Source organism: Zootoca vivipara, chromosome 13 (genome assembly GCF_963506605.1).
Source record: "Zootoca vivipara chromosome 13, rZooViv1.1, whole genome shotgun sequence".
NCBI lineage: Eukaryota > Metazoa > Chordata > Lepidosauria > Squamata > Lacertidae > Zootoca > Zootoca vivipara.
In genome coordinates this window covers 29,103,994-29,127,451 of record NC_083288.1, presented here as the reverse complement: position 1 = coordinate 29,127,451, position 23,458 = coordinate 29,103,994, and the positions used below count along the sequence as shown (strand labels likewise).

Below are 23,458 nucleotides of genomic sequence, written 5' to 3'. Positions count from 1 at the left end.
TGGGCACCAGAAATCGCTTCTGCACATGGGCAATTTTCAGCAGCACTCAGCAATCCCGGGGGATTTACAGGATATTTTTCAATTCAGGATAACAGCGGGAAACAGATTTAAATATGGGGTTTTCCCACGAAAAATGGGAGACTTGACAGCTATGAGTTAGTCGGGGTGACCTCCTGGATCCAGCATGGCTGTGGGAGGAGTAGTGGCTGCTGCGGGGACGCTGGACGCTGTGGGGATGCTGCTGGAGCTCACCCACCGTTGTAGCCGGAAAAAATGACACTTGCTGAAGCAAAGACACTTTTCAGTGCCAAAAGCTCATCACTGAAGGAGGGTGTTGGAGGCCTCAGTGGCAGTAAGGCCCTGGGTGGCACCAAATGTGTGTGTGGGAGATACTCCCCACCGCCTTCCCCACAGGGGAGAATTTTAGTAAAATCTAAAACATGGTCACACACACACTTTTTGCGTTTCAGAATTGGGTCTGTGAGTAAATGAATACCTAATATTAATTGAGAAAAGATGTCAACTGGATGACAGCAACAAACCAAAACAACCACTTAGCTGTTTAATTCAAGTAAGACACATGTAAAAAGCAGCTTCCTGTACAGCAAACAGTCTACAAAAAGAAATAATTGAAGCACATGCAGATTTACAGTTAAAATCCCAAATGATTACTGATATACAGACAGTTCAGGCTGCATTGGGTTGGGATCAGGTTGGCTTCCTGCAATAATGCAGCCATGAGCCTCATTTGAATGATATATTTACAACCCCTTAATCAGTAGTTACGTATTCTATGTTTACTTTTTTCTATTTTCTATACTCCATTCTTCAGATATTCAACTAGTTGGTTTTTGTGGAGAGAAGACCCTTGCAATTGTTTTCTTATATGCTTTCTGCACTTCTTTATTTCTTAGGGTATATATTATGGGATTTAAAACCAGAGTGACAACTGTGTACATAAGAGCACTCATTTGGTCCCTCCGTGAAATGTAGCTGGACTTGGGCATTAAGTAGGTGAAGAGGCCTGACCCAAAGAATAATGTCACCACCGTGAGGTGTGAGGAGCAAGTGGAGAAGGCTTTCTGCCTTTGCTCAGCAGAAGGAAGCTTAAGGATGGTTGAAATTATACGGACATAGGAGAGGATAATCAGTAGGAATGGACTCATGATGAAAGAGATGGTCACTGCCATGACAGCAATCTCATTTTTGTAGGTATCTGTGCATGCCGTTTTCACCACTGGTAGGATATCACAAAAGAAGTGCTGGATGTGTTGAGAGCCACAGAAGGGTAAGCTGAAGATCCATGCTGTTTGAGCAACTTGTACAAAGAAGCAAATAATCCACGCTGCGGCTGCCAACTGTGTACAGACTTGGTGATTCATGATTGCTGTGTAGTGCAATGGATGACATATGGCAACATAGCGATCATATGCCATGGCTGCCAGACGGCAGCATTCTGTCAGCCCCAGGATGGTGAAGGCATACATCTGGGCTGCACATCTAGCTTTGGAAATGCTTTTATGCTTTGTTAACAGATGTGCCAACATCTGGGGCACCACACTGGTGGTGTAACCTATTTCTAAGAAAGATAGGTTTACCAAAAAGAAGTACATGGGAGTTTGAAGGGAATGGTTGAGTTTCACAAGCAGAATTATGAGCATGTTCCCAACTAAGGCAGTAACGTACATCACCAGAAAAAACAAAAACAGCAAGATTTGCCATTCAGCAAGGTATGAAAACCCTACCAGGATGAACTCATTTAGACTGGTCTGGTTCTCAGCTAGCTCTTCCATAGAATGGATATCCTGTGTGGAAAAGGAAACAACATATAGAGATCATTAATTAAATCAGGTAATTATAGTAGAGGCATCTGGAGCATCCAAAAGGCCCATCTAGTGCATAATCCTATTCTCACCGTGGCAAAACAGGAGCCTACAGGAACCCTCAAACAGGACATTAATGCAATAGCTCTCTCCACAAAGAGGATTGCAGTCTGTGACAATGGAAGTAAGATAAAGCCATTATGATCAGGATAATCTTTCCACAGGTAAAAGTTATCCCATATTATCCCATGGAAGAGGAAAAGGCAGATATAGATTATTAATCAAATGAGGTAATTACACTATTGATACTAGTCTGGCTTGCCTGTCACACCAGGTGAAAGCATTATTTAGGATAAATAATGCATGGCAGCAAAGTGATCAGAGAAGAACAAAGCAGATAAAATTTTCTTCCTGGAAGCCCCCATGCTCATATGTTCATGCTAAATTATGGTTTGTTTAGCCTGGCTAATTTAAGAGGTGCCTGCAGAATCAGCCAAAAGAGCCTTCTGGTTCATCATTCTTTTCTTACAGTGGCTTTCTATAATACCCCAAAGAGGGTGTGAATACAATAGCACTCATAAATGGGCATTATTCCCAAATTTTCCTAATTTATTCTCAGACTTTGGGATATATTACCTGGATTCAGAATTCTCCTTTGGATCCTTTTCTATTTTACAATTTTATACTTTCTAGCACTATGTGTGCATAGTTTTGTTTCACTTTCAGCTTTCTCATATATCCTCCCCACCCCCACCCCCAATCTTCCACATGTTGATAATGTACATATTGTGAAAAGGGGCAGAAAAAGCAATTTTCTGGGTAGATTTTTTGGTAAAGCAAAAATAGTGGTTTGGCCTACACCTCATTAAATACTAGCAAATTTATAATTGCAAAAGTTTTTGTGGTCTACACTGCATAGTTGAATGTATTGACTTGTATGCATTGCTAAAACAGTGTAAAGAAGTAAACTTGATCCGATTGTGCAGGCAGTTAGATTAAGATTCTTATCAGTGGAGGACCGCACTGCATTAAAACAACACAATTTTGCCTTGTGATCACATAGTCAATGCAAACACATCATGAATAATGGTGCTGCTGGAAATCAAAACTAATCAGTTAGGTTTACAATTCTCATATATATAGCATGCCCTGGTCCAATCATGTGAACTTTAACACCAAATTAGAAACTGGAAAGGCAGTCTAGAAAACTGCTAAGTAAGACAATATTTTGTAATTCAAAGCAAAACTGATTATGAATTGATTTTTATTTCTGTGTTTATATGGCTCTTAGTCAATTTACAGAATTATGAGGTGGTCCAATGACTTTTGATTCAGTTTCTTATTTGTTTTCTTTAGCTTTTTCAAAACTAAAATCTCTCTAAGCAGTTAGAAATCACAGATCCTGCCACACATATTCAAAATGGGGCCATAAATGTCATTGGAAACAGCATAATGTGATTGTGTAACAACAGCTCCAGTGGCTGTATGGGGGAGAGAGAGAGCACACTACCCCTATGTGATATTTGCAGACCACACCTTCTTTTTCATTGGAAATAATGTGCAAGGCACCCTTTTAAAAACAAGCAGCTTGCTAAAAATTGTTTGGGTAACGTTCTATTACTGCATCCAACTTACTGAAGGTATTAATGACATTGCAAGCCCATCATAAATTTTGATAAGAGTCAGGTTGCCAAACACTAATCAAGAATAGTGGATAGATGCCAATTAATAAGTTGCACTCTTTTCTTACTCCGGCTTTCAAAGCATCACAACATTCTCAACTATCTTAAAAACATAACATATGGGCATAGTCTGTGATAATTCCAGTGTGAATCAATTTAATTGTCGTCTCTTGGACTAATGTGTAGATTTAAATTTGATTATTCATCAGCTTTCACACTTTCCAAATGCACCAAATGCAAGTCATCCACCTTGCAGGTAGAATAATTTAAAAAGAGAGACGTCAAGTGGCACCCACCAGTCTGCTTTGAATCATTTGCATTTTATTCATTAATTATGTCTATTTCCATTTCTTTTCCTCATTTGTTTATTTCCCTCAGCTTTAATTTTCTTGATTATGATTCTAAATGAATCAAAATAAATATACATATGATCCCATTGTTGGGATTTTCCTAGGAACTGGATTTGTCAACATTGCCGTCCTTAATACACACACACACACACACACACACACACACACACACACACCACTACCACCAGAATGGCTGCTTACTGTCTTGCCAGTGAGTGGCGGTTGCAGCCTGACGCGTCACCTCCTCTCTTCCCCAGATATGCAGCGCCATTTTTTATTGTTTCCCAATCCCCACCGGCCACTGCAGAGGCTCACTGTTTTCTACCTGTTACAGGTAGGTAGCCGTGTTGATCTGACACAGTCAAAACAAAATAAAAAAATCCTTCCAGTAGCACCTTAGAGACCAATTAAGTTTGTCATAGGTATGAGCTTTCGTGTGCATGTACACTTCTTCACTTTCTACCTGTCCTTCAAATGAGACAATCCGTGGAGGCCCTGAAGTGGCATGCCATCTTCTTAGCCTGGCTGACCACTCAGCACAGCATCCAGTTGGCTGGGAGCATCCTTAATACACATACACATACACACACCTCAGCACCAGAATTACAACACAGGCAAGCGTATTCATGTTTCATCAGAATTTATGTCCTTTGATTTAGATTTAACCATCATACCCCCATGCCCATAAAAACTTACTTTGCAGAATGAGTGTTTGCTATTTCTTGCTCCAAAACAGTGAAAAATGGAGTTCCAAACATAGGTATTTTCATAGATGTGCTCTCACCCTCAGTACAGCTCAGGATTGAAGGAAAGTGTTGGGAATAGCCTGCTAATGAATTCATGGAGGCAACAAAATTTTATGCATTTAATCATTGGATGGATGAAAAAAGTGATGTTATCTCTAAAATTGCAAGGAACTTCAAATTATTTAGAAAAAAATGTTTCCAAAACCATTTAAGATCCAATTCTCCAATGCCTTTTTATATATTTACTGTAGCACTTCTAAATTCTTTTGTATACTTCTTTTAGATTTTCCCCCTTTTATAATCAAACCATATGTATGAATTTTATGAAATAAAAAATATAGCTTTGTGTGACTATTCAGCAGACACATGTTCAGGGGAAGCATAAGAGTGGTAGCAAGTCCTGCTTCTGACCTACACATTTGCTAGAACATCAGCATGTTTTCTACCATGTGTGCCAAACTGGAGCATTGCTCCACCACCCACCCTAATATTTGCACATTTAATATGGATGTTTGAAGTGGAGTGCCTATGCGCAAGCCGATGCTCACATCTAGGTGGAATTTTGACGTATTCTCTGTATTTATGCCATCCAATGCTTGAAGGGACCTAATTCCTCAGGGAAAGTGTTGGGAGAATTCCTCTGATAAAATCCATCAGGGATAGAATGATAATGAAATAGTGTTGTAGGGAAATTCAGGTCAAAAGACCTCTGGAGAGTTCAAAAAGTGCTACATGCAGGTATATATTTCCCCTTTTGCTATGGAGATACAACAGTCAATACCATCACAAACTCATTCATTAATGTTTGGTAGGGAAGGGTATCAACAGCTGGAAATTATGCTTGGTCTATTAGAATACAATGAATAGGCATTTTCTAAAGCTACCCTTTTAGGTAAATTCCCATCAGTATTTCAAGTGCAGGTAGACAAGCTTTCAACTCCCACAGTTCTCTTATGAGGCCTCTCTCCCACAGCCTTCCTCTCTATTCCCCAAAATGGGGATGGAAAGCCTGACCATTGGCAATGCTGCCTTTGGGAAAACAAAACAGAGCAGAGTTTTCATCATCACAGAGTAAACATTGTCCAAATGCGAACATTATGGTTCTCAGGTGTGCAATATTGCAACCACACAGTGTGACATTATGGTACATGCCTCAGCAACAGGTCTGGAGACAAAACTCATTTCTAGGAAGAATACGGGGGTGGGTGATCAGTAGCTAGAGTCAAATGCAAAGACTCAATCTGAAATGTGGAATCTGTGGCATTTAATCATTTTCTGGTCTTATAGAAGATTTATTTGTTGTGCGTGCACGCACACACACACACACACACACACACACAGCCCCACCTTTATTTATGTCTCAGCTCAATGTAGCATATATGTTTAGTTATTTTATCCTCACAACTATATGTGAAGGAATTTAGGCTAAAGAGCAGTGATTGTCCCATGGTCACCCAATGAGCTTCATGGCTGAACAAGGATTTGATCATGTGTATCTTCGGTTCTATTCTGACATTGCAACCAATACATTACTGAAAGGATCTGTGAAACAGGAATGGGATACAAATTTGATTCGGTTCACATTTTAATTTGAATCTACATAATCCACACTTCCTGAAACAATATTTTAAAGAAAATGCTGCATCCTTTGAAATCTCTTTAAACTTCTCTAAATTTTGCCATACAGTTCTCCAATAAATAACCTGCACACAAATGTGTATTACAGGGGAAAGTATACCTAGAAATGCATTTTTAGTGAAAATAATGCAGAAATTGCATTCTGTTGGGGAAGATTGCTTGCAAAAATGTGTATATGAAGGTATATCCTTTATTTTGTGTTTTATTAAAGCTTTTTTATCCTCCATTCTGGAACAAAAGGCAGTTTGCCTTTGAAGTCACAATGCCATTTTGAAAACACCTAGCAATATTAAAAGGAAGCAGCAATTGAAACAAATAATAGAATCATTATGTGCTACATATTAAAAAAAACTGCAGGAATGAAATGGTATTTTAATAAAAAATGAAAAGCCATGAAGGAGGGGGGCACCTCATGTTCCAAACCAGGCACCCCCAAACTGCGGCCCTCCAGATGTTTTGGCCTACAACTCCCATGATCCCTAGCTAACAGGACCAGTGGTCGGGGAAGATGGGAATTGTAGTTCAAAACATCTGGAGGGCCGAAGTTTGGGGATGCCTGTTCCAAACTATATCTGCAGTCATTAAGAAGTTTTCCTCTCCTGGTTCTATTCAAGTGTGTAGGACAGTAGAGCGTGGCTTGGCTAAAATGTCCCAAACCATGGGTAGGCAAAATAAGGCCCAGGAGCTGGATCCGGCCCAATTGTCTTCTTAATCCGGCCTGCAGACGGTCCAGGAATCCGCGTGTTTTTACATGAGTAGAATGTGTGCTTTTATTTAAAATGCGTTCTCTGGGTTATTTGTGGGGCATAGGAATTCGTTCATATATTTTTTTCAAAATATAGTCCGGCCCCCCACAAGGTCTGAGGGACAGTGGACTGGCCCCCTGCTGAAAAGGTTTGCTGACCCCTGTCCCAAAGAGTCACAGAATCTTTCACAGCTATTGAAAATCTCCATGCTCTTCTGGAAGCCTTTAAGTCTTCACCCCACCAGTTAGGACAAATGGACGTAATTCAATTCAATTTCTCTGGACAATCTTAATTTCCAAGAGTACCTGTAAATGCTTTCTCTTCCCCACCAATGTCTTCACTGCCAATTTCACTTCTACGTTTTGTAGGCTATAGATGATAGTGTTGAGGGCTGGTGCATTATGTGCAGTATGCATATCAGAAATATGGCAAGCAATTGGTGAAAGATGCTCATGGGAGTAGGGGTGGCAGTCTCCTGGCCAGAGATCATCTTTTCCAAATGGTGCCAATATCCCTCCCAAGACTGGGGATCCAAGACCAGAGTCATCCATGAAATGTCTAAAAGAACTCTTAGCAGTGAAGGTTTTCATGTTATGTCAGTCCTTAGCATTGTGGTATTAGTTATTTAAAATACAGAATAACCATCTCTTATTTTTGTTGAAATTTTATCTACAGTATCTATTTATCTATCATCATCTATCTAATCTACTTTGGATCATGCATATCCCTATACTGAAACGATCACATACAAGTTTATTTGTAACGTTCACTACTGGCTGTTTTGAAGCAATGCACCATTTTTTTTAAAAAAAAACTAAGGTTAGAGGACATCACATGTGTATTGCCTTTTCTTTCGGGAATCTTTAGCATCATATGGTAAAACAGAAATCACATGCGTTTCAGCTCAACACACACCATGTAACATTTAAAAAAAAGTTTAATTGCCTTGATCCACCATTTATTAACAGTATGCCTCCGTTAAACTCAGTTCTTGTTAAAGGTCCTAACTTTATAATGTTATCTAATTAATAACTTGCTTATTGCTCTTTTCACTTCCTCGTTCCGTAGGCTATAAATGATAGGGTTAAGTGTTGGAGTTATGATACTGTAGATAACCCCAACAAGCTGGTCCTTTTCCAGAGAGTAGCTGGAGGTGGGTCGAAAATATGTGAATATCCCAGAGCAGTAGAACAGAATCACAACCGTGACATGAGATATGCAGGTGGAAATGGCCTTGTGACGATGTCCTTTTTGCCGATTGTTGAAAACAGCATGAAGAATCAAAGAGTAGGAGATCAGAATAAAGAAAAAGGGGCTAAAACCTACAAGTACACCCACTGTGAAAAGTGCCACTTCATTAATTGATGTGTCGGAGCATGAAATACTCAGCAATGGAGGAATGTCACAGTAAAAATGACTGATCACATTAGATCTGCAGAAAGACAGGCGGAATGTGAGTGCTGTATGGAGAGTAGCATTGAAGAAGCCACAAGCCCAGGATACTGCAGTAAGCTGGAGGCAGGTCCATTTAGTCATGAATCTTGCATAGATCAGTGGGTGACATATAGCAAAGTACCGATCCAAAGCCATAGAGGCGAGAAGAAATCCCTCAGCACCCGCCAATGAGATAAGAAAAAACATTTGTGCTGCACAATCCAGTAAGGAAATGTGTGGAGAAAGGACCCAAAGATCTACGATCATTTTAGGGAGAGTCACAGAGATGTAACAGATATCTAGGAAGGAGAGATTGCCAAGAAAGAAATACATAGGTGTGTGGAGGGACTGATTTAATAGAGACACAGTGATGATGATTGAGTTGCCCAAGAAACACATAATAACCATAATATACATTGTGAGGAAGAGGATGGTGAGCAAGGACTTCCCACTTTTAACAGCTACAAATCCCAGAAGTACGAATTCTGTTATTGATGTTTGGTTGTTAAAGAAGGATGTGCCCATGGTGTCTTACCTGAATATTACAGTTAGGAGAGTGCTATTTTAGAAATTTCAGTACTATTCAGCATTGCCCACGAAAGCTTTCCAGACATAATGCAACTATATAGACTGTATCACCTTCATGGCTTTCCATATGCAACAAATTCCACTGTGTGGTTGTACCTGAAAAACAAATTGTTACACTTACTGCCCATGAGCAAATATCACACGTATGAAGGTTAACAGGATTTGCTACCCCCTCCCCTAATACACTTAAGTCAGTTTGATCTTTTTAGGACTCAAACTCCTGCCCTCAGTTTCATATACCAACCATCCTCAGTTCTTCTTTACATTTGTTAAGCTCAATCTTAATGACCTTGCAGCTGAGCTTTCTTTGAAACTTCTGGTAGCTGCCAAAACTGTGTTAACCACATTTTGGAAAGCTCCTACATCAACACCCATTGGAGGATGGCTTATTAATTAATTAATTAAATGTTGAGATAGATAAGCTGATGTTATAGATAAAATTGCATTATTACCCAAGGAAAAAATAAACCAGCTCCTCCAATTTCAGGTTTGTTTGTTTGTTTTGTATGGGAGAATTGAATAATTTTATAACATACAAGAATCTACTCTAACATTTTGTCTCATTGCATATAATTTAGGTAGGTAGTTGTGTTGGTCTGACGCAGTAGAAATATTATATATATATATATATATATATATATATATATATATATATATATATATAATTATTTTTTAAAAAAAATGTTCAGTAGCACTTTAGAGACCAACAAACTTTGTTCTTGGTATGAGCTTTCGTGTACATGCACACTTCTTCAGATTCTTCAGATAAGGTACATATAATTTGTTTGTGTAAATATAATAATAGGGTAGGAAAATATTGACCAGTCCAGCCCGTTTCATGGCTTCCTGGCAGGAAATGTGCATTCTGTGATATGCAGACCACAGGCAGCGTCTCAAGTGAAGTTCTCAGGAGTTTCAAGAGAATTGCTATTTTGATGTCTCTGACCACATCATGGATACGTCTACAAAGAAGAAGAAAAATAGCAAGAGGTTTGATAAGAGTGCACGCTATTTGTGTACTCTTAGAAATAACATGTAATAACTATCCCCACCATTCCTCCCTATAAAACATACTTCTTTCATTTTCTATTAATACAAAGCACAAACACTCAGTTCTTGTTCTTGCATACTCCAAAGAGCAAATAGTTCCCCCAGAGGATGTCAAACATACCCAACTCACACAAAACCGCTCTTTGGCCACCAAAGAAGTACTATTTCTTATTTTAAAGCAGCACACTGTTATGTAGCAAACAAGCATATTTTTATTTATATCCTTGTTTAAGGGAAGCTCATGGGAGTGCTCCACTAATGAATCCATGGGGGTTTAGAACTATGGCAAAATATGTTGTAAGTCTGTGGATGAAAGCTTCGAGAAATCACAGCAAATCCTAACTACTTTCAAAAGTGTTGCCACCACTTTTAACCATTTCATTGCAGGCCAAGCTGATATTGTAATACAGATTCTACTGTACTAATACATTCCCGAAAATCAGGGATATCCATTCCACCCTTTCCCACGTAACAACCTAGAAATTCTGTACATGTAGCTACTTGATAAGTTGGTCATATCTATGTTCTGACAGGTGCGAAAGAGAAATTTACCATACTTATTAATATACTATACCATATTGATGCAGCTGGGAATGGCAAAATGATTATCATCTCTTGGCAGGGCGAAGCGGTGGTCTCATTTACCAATGTACCAACCAGGTTTCTTCCTCCAGGTCATGGACAGAGGAGCAGGGATATATGTGCTTCCTGTGCCCCAACACACTTGTGCCATAAACCCAGAATGATCAGGGTTCCTGTTCAGACATGACATGTTTTGCTAATAAAGGAGCAATCAAATGGCATGCTCCACCAAGATGAGCAGCTTAGGTTGCAGTGGACCTCTGACTCAGAGGGGCTAAATAGACATTTCATCTCCAACCCTCAGCTGATGCTATGTCAGTGTAACTGGCTTTTTGCAGCTCAGCCAGGGCTCTGCTGAAGCTGGCTGAGTCAAGGCTGGTGTAAGTCTCAAAAAGGGGCATTAGGAGGCGTGTGAAAGAGGCAGGACTAGAAAGGGTGGGGAGACTTAGGCTGGATTCTAAACCCATTCAGCTCAATTATATGACTTGGCAAGTTGGATCCTCCTGACAGAGGGTCCATGTTGTGCATGGCCCTGGAACTCTTCCCCAACCGGCATGTGGGTGGGACTTGCCCCACTCCAGCTGGTGATGCCACAGTTATGCCACTGGCCTTTAGCCAATCAGCAATGTGGCAAGGTTGGGGGTTGGGGGTATTTATTTGGCAATGCGACGTGGGGACCCTCTATTGCTTCGCACTGTCAAACACCCGCCCACCCACCCGTTAGTTAGGTTGTGTATGGTCTTGCTTTAGACTTTGGTTGGTAGCCTGTTTTGGAACGGGGGCTGGGTAGGATTTTTTTTTTTTCAATGTGGCAGATTGGCTGTGACCACTTGGTTTTTGCCTACCTCTTAGCAATCATCACAACTTTGTAAGGTTAGGCGGTTAGGCATTGGTTTAGGGGAATGTGGGGAGGGGAGGGGAGGCCATCACCTGCCCCTCCAATTAATAGGGTATTCCGTTAAAGGAATCTGGTGGTCTGGATCTTGTCCGAAGCCCGGGGAGGGGCTAGGGCCATGCCAGGACCCCTGGGAACCCCAGGGGTGAACACCAGTCAATATACATTGATGGGGCTCCCCCTGCTGATTGTTTACCCTTCCAGGTTTCCTGCATGGCAGGCAGGAGCCAGATATAGTTGGATACCAATGCCTAAGCCAATACCAGTCACCCTTGTGTATTCAATAAAGTTGCAGCCAAAATTTGCCCATTAACCTTTAAACTAAATTCTGTCTCCACTGTGTCTTTATTTCCTTGGGGGATGGGTTTAGGGGCTCGGAGCACAACCTGGTATAAAGCACAATTTTAAAGGCTTGTTTTCCCTCTGCCAGGCTTACACAGAGCAGCAGCCCCCCTGCTGAATGGGGTCTGGATTCGGTGTAACTTTAAACCAGCTTAACTTTTATACTGGCTTTTATACACCACCTTCTTGTGCATAGGATTGCACCTGTGGTTGAGAGTAGAGTTAGAGTGTTAGTGGAGTGAGGCTAGCTGTCTCTGTGTGTAAAGATTGTGTGGAGACAAAGGTCTGAGCAGGATTTAAATGGTCATATGCATGTTGCAATAAATTACACTTGGAAAGTGGTTGCCTGTTCAAACTTAAACTATTTGCCTGTAACAACAACAAGAACAATAACAACAATTTATTACTTATACCCCACCCATCTGGCCAGGTCTCCCCAGCCACTCTTGGCAGCTCCCAACAGAACATTAAAAACATGATAAGACATCAAACATTGAAAACTTCCCTAAACAGGGCTACCTTCAGATGTCTTCTAAAAGTCATGGTGAAGGATTTACATTCATCTTTATCTTTTCTTTTGCTCAATAACCTTGGCTGAGAGCCTCTACACCAATAATTTATTGAGTTTTTAAAAGCAATGCAGTTCATGTATATAATGAATGGTGATATCTTAATCTTCATTTCTTAGAAATCCAGACAGATTTATTTCTTGGTAAATGTACATATGACAAAGCATTAAAAGATAAGTATGTATTAAAAGATACAGTGGTATCTCTGGTTAAGAACTTAATTAATTCTGGAGGTCCATTCTTAACCTGAAACTGTTCTTAACCTGAAGCACCACTTTAGCTAATGGGGCCTCCTGCTGCCACTGCATAATTTCTATTCTCATCCTGAAGCAAAGTTCTTAACCTGAGGTACTATTTCTGGGTTAGTGGAGTTTGTAACCTGAAGCGTTTGCAACCTGAAGAATTTGTAACCCGAGGTACCACTGTACACATGAATCTTACTTCTGAGTATACATGCATGGAAGTGCACTGCAAGTTATGCTAGTAGTTCTGATATTGTAAGTTGCTCTGAGTTGCTTTTGCAAAAAAGTGACTATAAGCTTAAATGATGGTGATGGTTGCTACTAAATGTGGCTGTACAGTACCTAAGTAGGCATTATAAGTAGTGCATTATAAAATTTATACATTGGTCATTGTTTGTTCCTCTGTTAAAGCTCTGCTCAGCTTTTTCCTGAATAGTAACTTGTCAATTCAGTCCTTCCTGTTTTCTACAGAGAACTTTTTTAATGGCCTCTTTCACCTCCTTGTTCCTGAGGCTATATATGATGGGATTCAAGAGTGGAGTGACCAGGCAGTAGAAGACAGCCACCAACTGGTCCATATTGAAGGAGAGGTTTCGGGTAGGCCTGACATAAATGAACATCATTGTTCCGTAATAGATACCAACCACTGTCAAATGGGAAGCAAAGGTGGAGAAGGCCTTTTTGCGTCCATCGGAAGAACGAATGCCCAGAACAGTGATCAAGATGGCAGCATAAGAACCCAGAGTTATTGTGAATGACCCAACAAGGAGAAAGGAGCAGATGAAGAAACTCAGCATCTCGTTGAGCTGGGTCCTGTTGCAAACCAGTCTCAGCAATGGCAAAATGTCACAGAAGAAGTGGTCCACTACATTGCTCCCACAATAGTTGAGCTGAGATATGAGAATTGTTGGGATCAATGGCAGAACCAAGCCAGTGACCCAAGACCAAGTAGCAAGCTGATGATAGACAACACTACTCATAATGGTGTTGTATCTTAAAGGAGAACGTACAGCCACATATCTATCATATGCCATGACAGCCAAAAGGAGGCACTCAATGCCACCAAGGGCATGGAAAAAATATATTTGGGTAAGGCAGTTCTTGAAGGATACAACATTCTTTTCTCTAATGAGATCAACCATTATTGTTGGGGCTGTGACTGAGGTAAAACAGATCTCCAGCAAGGAAAAATTGCCCAGGAAGAAGTACATGGGGGTGTTAAGAGAATTTTCATACCTGGTGATGAATACAATAACCATGTTTCCTATCACTGTTAGTGTGTACATAATTAGTACTAGCGTAAATATTGGAAATCTGCTCTTTTCCAGGTTGGGAAATCCTGTGATAAGAAATTCACTCACAGTTGTATGGTTTGAGAGATCCATCTTATGATTGGTTGTTCTTCTGTGGAAACAAAAAAAGAGAAAGTGAAAGCGTTCTGTGTATTTCTTATGATATATCTGTTGAAGAGGTTTAACTCATAAAAGGCTTCAGATGAATTTTTTCAAGGACAGAGCGTCAGTCAAAGCCAAGCAATCTATGATTGAAAGAAAAAAAGTAAAGAATTCTATGATCCTTAGCCTTCACAGCAGTCAAAGGAAATAACACTGCCAGTGTGCTTAAGAAATCTTGTAGTCTTGAGTGGTGGAAGGGGGAAAGGAGTTCCTTTGCATTTATATCCACAGTACTGATAATATAAGGCCATTATTTGGAGAGTGGACTTGGGGACTTGGAAATGCCACTAAACTTACAGTTGCATTACTCTACTCATGTAGAGTAATGCATGCTATCACTGTTCCTCTTCCATTGATTTCAGTGGAACTTGTTAATTGCACACAATTGCTGCCTAATGCTGTTACACTATGAATGCTTGGTTAAGAGGAAATTATACTAAATTGAGCACCATATTCCAGATGAGCTATCCAGACCATGAGGATTTGTCAGAAGTGGGATATGAACCTATGCTTCCATTCAGAGACCAGAAAAGATAAAAGATAAAACAGTAAAATTAAGAGGTGGTGGTGGGGAACCACAGCTTTAAAACATACAAATGTTAAAATACTAAAACTGTTTAAAATTACCTCAGCTTTCTAAGTACCTGAGCAGGCTCGTCTAAAGAATAACGGTTTTTTTTTGCAGGTGTGTTTGCATTTAAAGTAGGAGAGAAGAGAGTTCTACATTCCTCTCAACTCTCAACAGTCCTCCTCATAATAGTTTATGTGCTATTATTACGTATATAATCTCCAATGTTTCTTTGAAAAATTTGCTAAGTGAAAGAAAGAACAAAAAAGTATTTCTTTCTCACATATCCGGGCAATGTGACATTTTTGTCAGTAGAATGAAAATCAATCAATTATATACACATTGAACTATTTCATTAAAGAATAACCCTGAAAAGAAAAGAAAAGTACATATTTTAAAACGTTTTGTCCATTTTCATTCTGCAATGTGGCTATACTCACAAATGATGCGGATCATGCATTTGAAAATAGTTGGTCCCATCATGGCTACCATGAAGACTGGCCAGGTGTTGGGACAAGACGGTGTGAAAAGAAGACTAGAAGATAAAGTATATTATCTTTTCATGGAAAGATGTGCATGTGTACTTTATACATTGAACCTATTCCATCAGCATACCTGTATTCAGACTCATGGGGATCTGATCTCCAAGGGCTCAAACCCTAGAGCTTAAAGTTAGTCAGCCTTAACAGTGAGACTCTGCAAACTTTGCTGATGAAAGTGGTGGAAAATATCCCACCATCTTTAATTGAGCTGATAAATCCCCCAGCAGCTAAATGAGAATGTTGGAGTATGATTAATGAGCAGAGGACAGACCACTATTTAATAGCAGTTGATTCAAGCTACGTGTTAGGATGTGTTCCTTAATGTTAGGAAGTGCTATAACCCATTAACGATGCACTGCAGAACATCATGAACTGCCACAATCACGTGTGTGATATAAAATACAAGAAAAGTGAAACTCATTTGTATGCATATACACTCATTTTCTCTCCACCCCCCCTTTCTAGACGTTGTGGGAAAGGTTATGCAAATAATGTGCATGTACATCAAAGGTGGACAAAGTTCAGAATATTTCTTTCTTCCCCAGAGTTTAGCCTACTAATGAACTAATTCCAGAGTAGAGCCTCTGTGGAATGCAAATTATTTGGAAAATTGACTTGGGGACTTGGAAATGCCACTAAACTTACAGTTGCATTACTCTACTCATGTAGAGTACTACTCTACTCATGCTATCACTGTTCCGCTTCCATTGATTTCAGTGGAACTTGTTAATTGCACACAATTGCTGCCTAATGCTGTTACACTATGAATGCTTGGCAATAATAATAATAATAATAATAATAATAATAATAATAATAATTTATTCATACCCCACCCTCCCCAGTCAAAACCGGGCTCAGGGCATACCTGTATTCAAACTCATGGGGATCTGATCTCCAAGGGATCAAACCCTAGAGCTTAAAGTTAGTCAGCCTTAACAGTGAGACTCTGCAAACTTTGCTGATGAAAGTGGTGGAAAATATTCCACCATCTGCCTGTCTCACCGGAGGAAGAGAACGGCCTGGTGCCGTTGGGAGGGAGGCTTGGGCAAGGCACACAGGGGGCCTCCAGGGCTCGCGCAGCTTGCTTTCCAAGTTATCATTTAATTATTATTTATGTTTTTTTAAAATCTGTTTTTTCTGAAGCAAGCACTGGAAATGCATATATTTAGATACAACCAGTTTGTATGGACTAAAAACTAAAGACCATTAAACCCAATTTGGTCCTACATTTATATGCTGCAGTAGTTTTCTCACAAGACTTTCTGTGGTCAAGCAATATGACCAAAAGACACACCTAATTTTTAGAGGAGGAAAGGGGGAAAGCCCTGTTTTTTTTGGGGGGGGGGGGTCAGCTCACAGTTGTGCAGCTTTTTTTGCAAAGGGGGAAAGCTGCATATTTTTTTTTAGCATCAGCTCAAAGTTGTGCAGCTTACCTTGCAAAGGGGGGGAAATCCTGTTTTTTTGGAGTTCAACTCACATTTCTGCAGCTTCTTTAGGAAAGGAAAGGAAATGGAGCCATTTCTACAGTTTCCAGACAGATAATCTAATTAGCCTGTCACATGTCGCTGGGAAAACACAACAGTGGAGGCCTGGGCAAGGGGATGGGGCCGGGAAGGGAGCTAGCTTCTCTTATCTCCCTCCCGATCTCTTGCAATCAGCTACTGAGCGGGTTCTCTTTCCCTCTTGTTAGCCTTCAGCTGTTTCTTTCTTCTTCTTTTTAAAAAAGCATGATCTGATTTTTGCCCCTGGGCAATTCGGCTCCAAGGACCATGTATTCACCCCATAAGACGCACAGACATTTCCTCTTACTTTTTAGGAGGGAAAAAGTGTGTCTTATGGAGCGAAAAACACGGTAGCACTTTAGCATTTATCAAAGAGAAAAACATCAATTTTGTTCAATGTCTAAATCCTCACCTGATAGGCAGACATATTACTTGCAGTCTGTAAAAAACACTAATCTTTGGCTGTGACATTCTAAAAACCCATTCAAGTAAACTAAATGGTTTTATTTGTGAAATCAATGAAGGACTCTTAAGACAGTGATGCGGCCCTCCTAATTCCTTAGCAGACATCACTGGGAGTGAAAGAACCTAACATAGATCCTACTGCTCAGTATTTTGTGATTGATTTACTTGGCTTGATTTGAAGCTCTAGATTTATAACTGGAAAATACACAACTGGCTGAACTCATCTCTTTATTCCCCTTGGGAAATGTGACTCCCTGAAATGTTTCTTCAACATATTTCTTTCCACACCATGTTCCTTTGATCCTTTATTGTCTTAATGGCCTATTAGCCCAGGCTATCACCTCATGGGAAATTTAATTAGCTTTTAACACATGCTGATTCCAGAGGACAGAAGTATCTAGTACAGAGCTTAATACACATGTATCTGGCATCAAGCCTTAATTAAATTCTAGCACTAGCTTGATCCAGAGATTACATTGGTCTTGCACCCATAAACTCGTAACAATACACAGTGTCAGAGAAGAAGCATCATGAAATTGGATGGAAGATACCATGGTGGAGGATTGGCAAACTGAGTAGAAAACAGACTGAAGAGGATGTGTTGCTGAAGAGTCAATTGATGGAAGCAACAATGTCAGAGAAAAGAGACAGAGAAACAGGCATTGACGAGTCTGTGTTGAGGAAAGGCATAGAATGAAGATAGCCAAGTTGTGGACTTTGGTATGTTGTTGAATTGCAACGCTCATCAGCCCAGACCATGTTGTCTAGGGGTTATAGGCATAGGAGTTCAAGAAAATCTGCAGGCCACCATGTTGACATACAAAATAAAGAACAATGGCTGGTGATAGTGGATCAACTCTCTTCAGGACATAGAAAATGCAGTGATTATGTGATCTTGGTGGGAAGTCATTTTTGCATCAGGGTGAGTCAGAGAGCCTATTAGAAGAGCTGACATGGGAATGAGGTTGAGAGTAAATCTGAATATGACATATTGATGAATATTGAACTAAGCTCTGAATTTTGTGGTTGCAGTTTACAACTGTAATGACATAAAACATCATTTCACTGTAACGTTTAATTATGGTACCCAAATACAATGAAATATATCAAGCTAGTGTCATGTTCATACTAATAAGCTACAGCTGCAGTCCTATACCCTCTTGTCTGAGGGTAAGCCCCCATTTAACTAATGGGACTTACTTCTGAATTGAACTGAATAGGATTGTAGTGTTAAAACATTTACTTTTTCCCAAATATTCTTCCAAGAGCTCTCTTCACTTCCTTATTTTTCAAGCTATAGATAATTGGGTTCAACATGGGGGTCAAAATGCTATACTGAATAGAGAACAGTTCATCAATTGTCATGGAAGACACGCTGCTGGGTTTCATGTACTGGGACATTCCTGTCATATACAATAAGCCAACCACAATGAAGTGGGAACTGCAGGTAGAGAAGGCTTTGCTCCTTCCCTCCGGGGAGTGGATATTCAGGATGGTGGAGATGATGTGGAAATAGGAGACAAAGGTTGGCAGGAAGGAACCAAGTCCAAAAATCACAACAGAAGATAGAAGAATCATATTATTGAGGAAGGTGTCAGAACAGGAGATTTTCAAAAGAGGTGGCAGCTCACAGCTGAAGTGGCTGATTTTGTGAAGGCCACAGAACTGCAAACTTAATGTAGGCACTGTGTTTATTACTGCAAAAAGGAAGCCCATTATCCAGGCCCCCATCACCAGGTAAGCACATAATGTTTTGTTCATGATCGCTATATAGTGAAGTGGGTGACACACAGCAGTGTATCTATCATAAGCCATTGCCGAAAGAATAAAAACCTCTGTAACACTCAACAGGAGACTGAAAAACATTTGTGTAAGACAACCAGTGAAGGAAATTGTCTTTTGCTTCATTAGCAAGTTCATTAACATCTTAGGGACAATGTCAGTTGAATAACAGATATCAACGAAGGACAAGTGAGACAGAAAATAATACATAGGTGTGTAAAGGGAAGGTTCCTTCCTTATCACCAGAATGATTGTGACATTTCCTGACAGTGTTATTAGGTAAATGGTTGAAAACACCAAGAAGAAGAAGATATTCAGTTGGGGATCACTGGAAAGTCCCAAGAAAATAAACTCTGATCTTTCAGTTTGGTTTTCCATTTTTGTTTAGGCACCTATAAAACAAGCAAACAAAAATCGTCAGGGAACAATTCAGCCCATTGTTAGCCTCCTTGATCATGCAACTCTGTAAAAGTCTATTCAAAATTAATTTCAGTTCAGTTCACTGTGGTTGGTAAGTGGGTATGAAGTTGCAATCTTAATATTTAAATTCTCTCATTGTATCTGATGTTCAGTAAACAAACTTTAGCTATTTCATCCTGAGATATATTGATGCGAGGATCAATATAAGCATGGACCGAAAGCATGATGAAACATTGAATTCATGTGTAAATTAAAGGGTCAATGTGACTTAATAATATAAAATACAAACTGATGAAATATATCAGTATATCTTTTAGAACACATACTCACACCTTTTGCACTATTTCTTTTGAAACATGATCAAAAGTTTAGTTATTCTTTTTTTAATAAAACATTTACTTAAATTTGAAACAAATCTATATCTATATCATCTATATCTAACTCGATTGTGACTATGTTGGGATTTGAAGCATTTCAGTGTAATCCTGCAGTTCAAGTGCAGAGCACACAGAAAGGGTTTGATGCACACACAGAGTTCTGTGTCCTCCAAAAGCTCTGTCCCCATTACAAGCTTCAGGAACATTTCTGCATGCTGTTCCATGACCCAGAGAAAAGAAAGGGATGTGCACAAAGTTCTTTCACACATACTTTTGGGTCATGGAGGGGGAACACACTCCTGCCTCTGCCAGTAGTCAGATGAGTGCGGACCATTAGTATTCCTCTCTTCCAAGATGGACATCAAGGAATGGAAAACAAAGCACATAATGGTCTCTGTCACCTGGCAGAATGCTATTGCGGGGGGGCAGGGGGCGGAGTGCATGTGTAGTTCAATGGTAGATCTTTTGCTTTGCAAGCAGAAGGTCCCAAACTCACCCCCTGGGTTTTCAAGATACGACTGGTATAGGTAAAGGTAAAGGGACCCCTGACCATTAGGTCCAGTCATGACCGACTCTGGGGTTGCGCGCTCATCTCGCATTATTGGCCGAGGGAGCCGGCGTATAGCTTCCAGGTCCGCTTCTGGCAAACCAGAGCAGCGCACGGAAACGCCATTTACCTTCCCGCTGTAGCGGTTCCTATTTATCTACTGGCACTTTGATGTGCTTTCAAACTGCTAGGTTGGCAGGAGCTGGGACTGAGCAACGGGAGCTCACCCCGTCACAGGGATTCGAACCGCCGACCTTCTGATCAGCAAGCCCTAGGCTCAGTGGTTTAACCACAGCGCCACCTGGGTCCCACAACTGGTATAGACCCCTGCCAAAAATTATGGAGAGCTATTGACAGTCAGTATAGAAATACCAAAACAGATGGAACACCTGTTTGACTCAGTATAAGGCAGCTTTTTGTGTTCCTTTGTATGTACTTTGCTGTTTAGTTTTATATTCATTTTTGTATCTTTACTTGTTGCTTGTAAGCTTCCTTTGAACTAATTTGTTGGAAACACAAGGTATTGTAGCCTTATTGGCTTACTAATCTCTTTCTCCAGTATAAATATTCAAAACAAACAAATAAAAAGGCAAACATTGGTCTTAAATGCTACATAAAAGCTGAGCTGCCCTACAAAAGAGATAAAATTAAACTATGTTTTAAAAATAAGATGTTTATGAGGAGTATGAGTTATATTATACTATTGCAAGGGCTTTCAAACTGTTTTCTGGGAAAATGTGGAGTTCCTTGAAAGCCTGTTGTGGTCCCTAAACGAAAAGGTTAATATAATCAAGTTTCTGAAAGATTGGTTGGCCAGCACAGTGACTTTCACCATTAACATCCTTACCCAGTACCCTATATGAATAAAGTGTGTGCCCTGAAATACCTCCAAAATCGTCTGCAATGTTCAAGGCAAATGCAGTCACATTCTGCAGCATTACAATCGATATGGAAACAATTAGATATTATCTATTAGATTCAATGCTTCCTGTAAATGAAAACTAAAGCAGTTCAAAAACGGCCCCATGTGATCAGATGGTGTGCATAAATATGAGCATTTCTGAAAGGCAGATGAACTCACCAGATATGTCACAAGAAACAGAGCAAAATAAGATTTGTCCTGGAAGGAATGTAAAGCAGAGTGAGCAGAGAACAGAAGTCCTCCACTCATGTGCCCTTTTGGTAAAATAAAACAGATTCTCAATTCTTTCAAGCACAAATCTGTTGGCTAAATCTGTAAGCATATAATTATCCATTTTATATGAAGGATACATTAATTCCCAAACCAAACAAATATTTATTCTGGTGAGACGACTATTCCCACCTTGGAGCTCATTGCAAATAAATACCACTATAAGAACTACTTTTTGTTTCGCATGTTTTTTAGCTTGTATTTTCTAATCCATAATTTTCTTGTTTTTTGAATGATTAGTGTATAGGCTGCTGCTCAAAATTTGAAGGATACATTCTAGAAGTGAGGTAAGAATTTGATTGCATCTTCCCAACCAGAACACAACAGCAACAGGAGATACTTGATTCTACTATGTCCCATGCTGATACAGTGGCTAAACTGTATAATGATGCCACTATTCATAAAAACAAAAGACACTGGCTGCAATAGGGATTGGCTGTCTCAAAATGAACATGTAGCTAAGTTTGTTAGTGAACTTAACTTGTGTCATTACAGATAAACAGGGTGTCACAAGGTTTCTTCCAGGTTATGCACAAAGTTCATACTATATTCTACACCCATCACATAGTTCTACAACTATTGTGTATAATATATAATCTACCTAATTCAAGAGGGCCAGTTCTCTATTCCTTGCTTCAAACATTTTTTGGTGGTGCCCTAATCTCTCATCTGGCTGAGTAACAAAACTTGAACAAGTTCTGTACACATGTGGTGGGCTAGTCTGACCCCCACCCACCCATTACTGTGGATGCTGATGATTATTATGTCTGAGCAAAATACAGTTACTGCACAGATGTGCAAGCTGCTAAGTCTCAGGGATGGGAAGCTGTGACACCCCAGGTGTCATTCTTCTCCCATTCCCATCAACCACAGTAACCATGGCTAATACTGTAGTCAGGGATGGTGAACATTATATTTAGGATTTTCCTACTAGTAGTAGTAACAACAGCAACAACAACCTTTGGAATAGTCCTCTTGCAGCAGACTTATCAGCTTATCTGATCCCGAAGATCCTGAAAATTCAATTTTCAATTGCAGCCAACCAATGTGTCCAGGAACATGAAAGCTGGGCATTAAAGAAATATCCCTCCCCTGATGTTTCTCCCTGAAATCTGGTAGCCAGAGACAAAGTGCCTCTGCACATGAGTATTCCATTTAGCTATCGTGGCTATGAAGCCATTGATAGAACCTATTTCCTGTAAGAATATAAACACATTTATTGTAATAAGTGTTTGTATAAAGAAACTCACCAGGTAAGTTTCCTGAAGGAGCACTTGCTACACTGAGGGACACCGTGGTCTTTATTGGAAGAAATGCATCTTAAATGGTATAAAAGATGAAGATGATGAAGAAGAAATAATCCCTATAGCTCTCAGTCCAGTCTAGCCCATATTCAGTATTACTGAAATGGTGATTTGTTGTAACAATTGCATGTAACCCATCTTACTTAAAAAGACAGTGGCGCATAATGTGCTGGCTATGCATCTTTGCAACTGTAAAGTAAAAATGTCCCAGGCCTGTTAATATTGGTTCATGTTGGAGCTCTAGGGAATTCTGCCCTTATGAGCTTTTGCATGTTATGAATGCACTTAAGCCTCCCTGGAATACAGAGACTGTTCAATAGATGTAATTAAGTCCATTTACTTTTAGTCTGTTGAAAGTTTGTGCAAGTTTACTAACATGGAATAGTTTTAGCTTTCTTCTAGGCTGGCCAGGCATAATTTGTGAGTGCAGTTCATTTGCCTTTCCTGGCAAGTGGTTGACATCACTCATGGACATGGCTGTTAGCAGTGCTACACAATGTCTGCAAGTCCTGGGAAAGCAGGGAAAGCAATAGGCTGTTGAACCACTGTATATATATATATGGGGGACTATTTTCAGCTTGATGGCTTACAACAGGGATGGGGACATATATATTTTTT

At 39.9% G+C, this 23,458-nt stretch overlaps 4 protein-coding genes across 4 annotated transcripts; all 4 read right to left on the bottom strand.

Moving 5' to 3' along the window:
- Positions 1-836: 836 nt before the first annotated feature.
- Positions 837-1,793, bottom strand: LOC118077979 (olfactory receptor 10A4-like). The gene has a single exon (XM_035101696.2). It carries the CDS (start codon positions 1,791-1,793, stop codon positions 837-839), a length of 957 nt encoding a protein of 318 aa, XP_034957587.2.
- Positions 1,794-8,002: 6,209 nt separating this feature from the next.
- LOC132592914 (olfactory receptor 5V1-like) lies at positions 8,003-8,944 on the bottom strand. Its single transcript, XM_060281144.1, has one exon. It carries the CDS (start codon positions 8,942-8,944, stop codon positions 8,003-8,005), a length of 942 nt encoding a protein of 313 aa, XP_060137127.1.
- Positions 8,945-13,130: 4,186 nt separating this feature from the next.
- LOC118077963 (olfactory receptor 5F1-like) lies at positions 13,131-14,072 on the bottom strand. Its single transcript, XM_035101682.1, has one exon. The coding sequence runs from the start codon at positions 14,070-14,072 to the stop codon at positions 13,131-13,133; it is 942 nt and encodes a 313-aa protein (XP_034957573.1).
- A 4,385-nt stretch (positions 14,073-18,457) lies between these two features.
- LOC118077961 (olfactory receptor 5V1-like) lies at positions 18,458-19,378 on the bottom strand. The gene has a single exon (XM_035101680.2). It carries the CDS (start codon positions 19,376-19,378, stop codon positions 18,458-18,460), a length of 921 nt encoding a protein of 306 aa, XP_034957571.1.
- Positions 19,379-23,458: the final 4,080 nt, after the last annotated feature.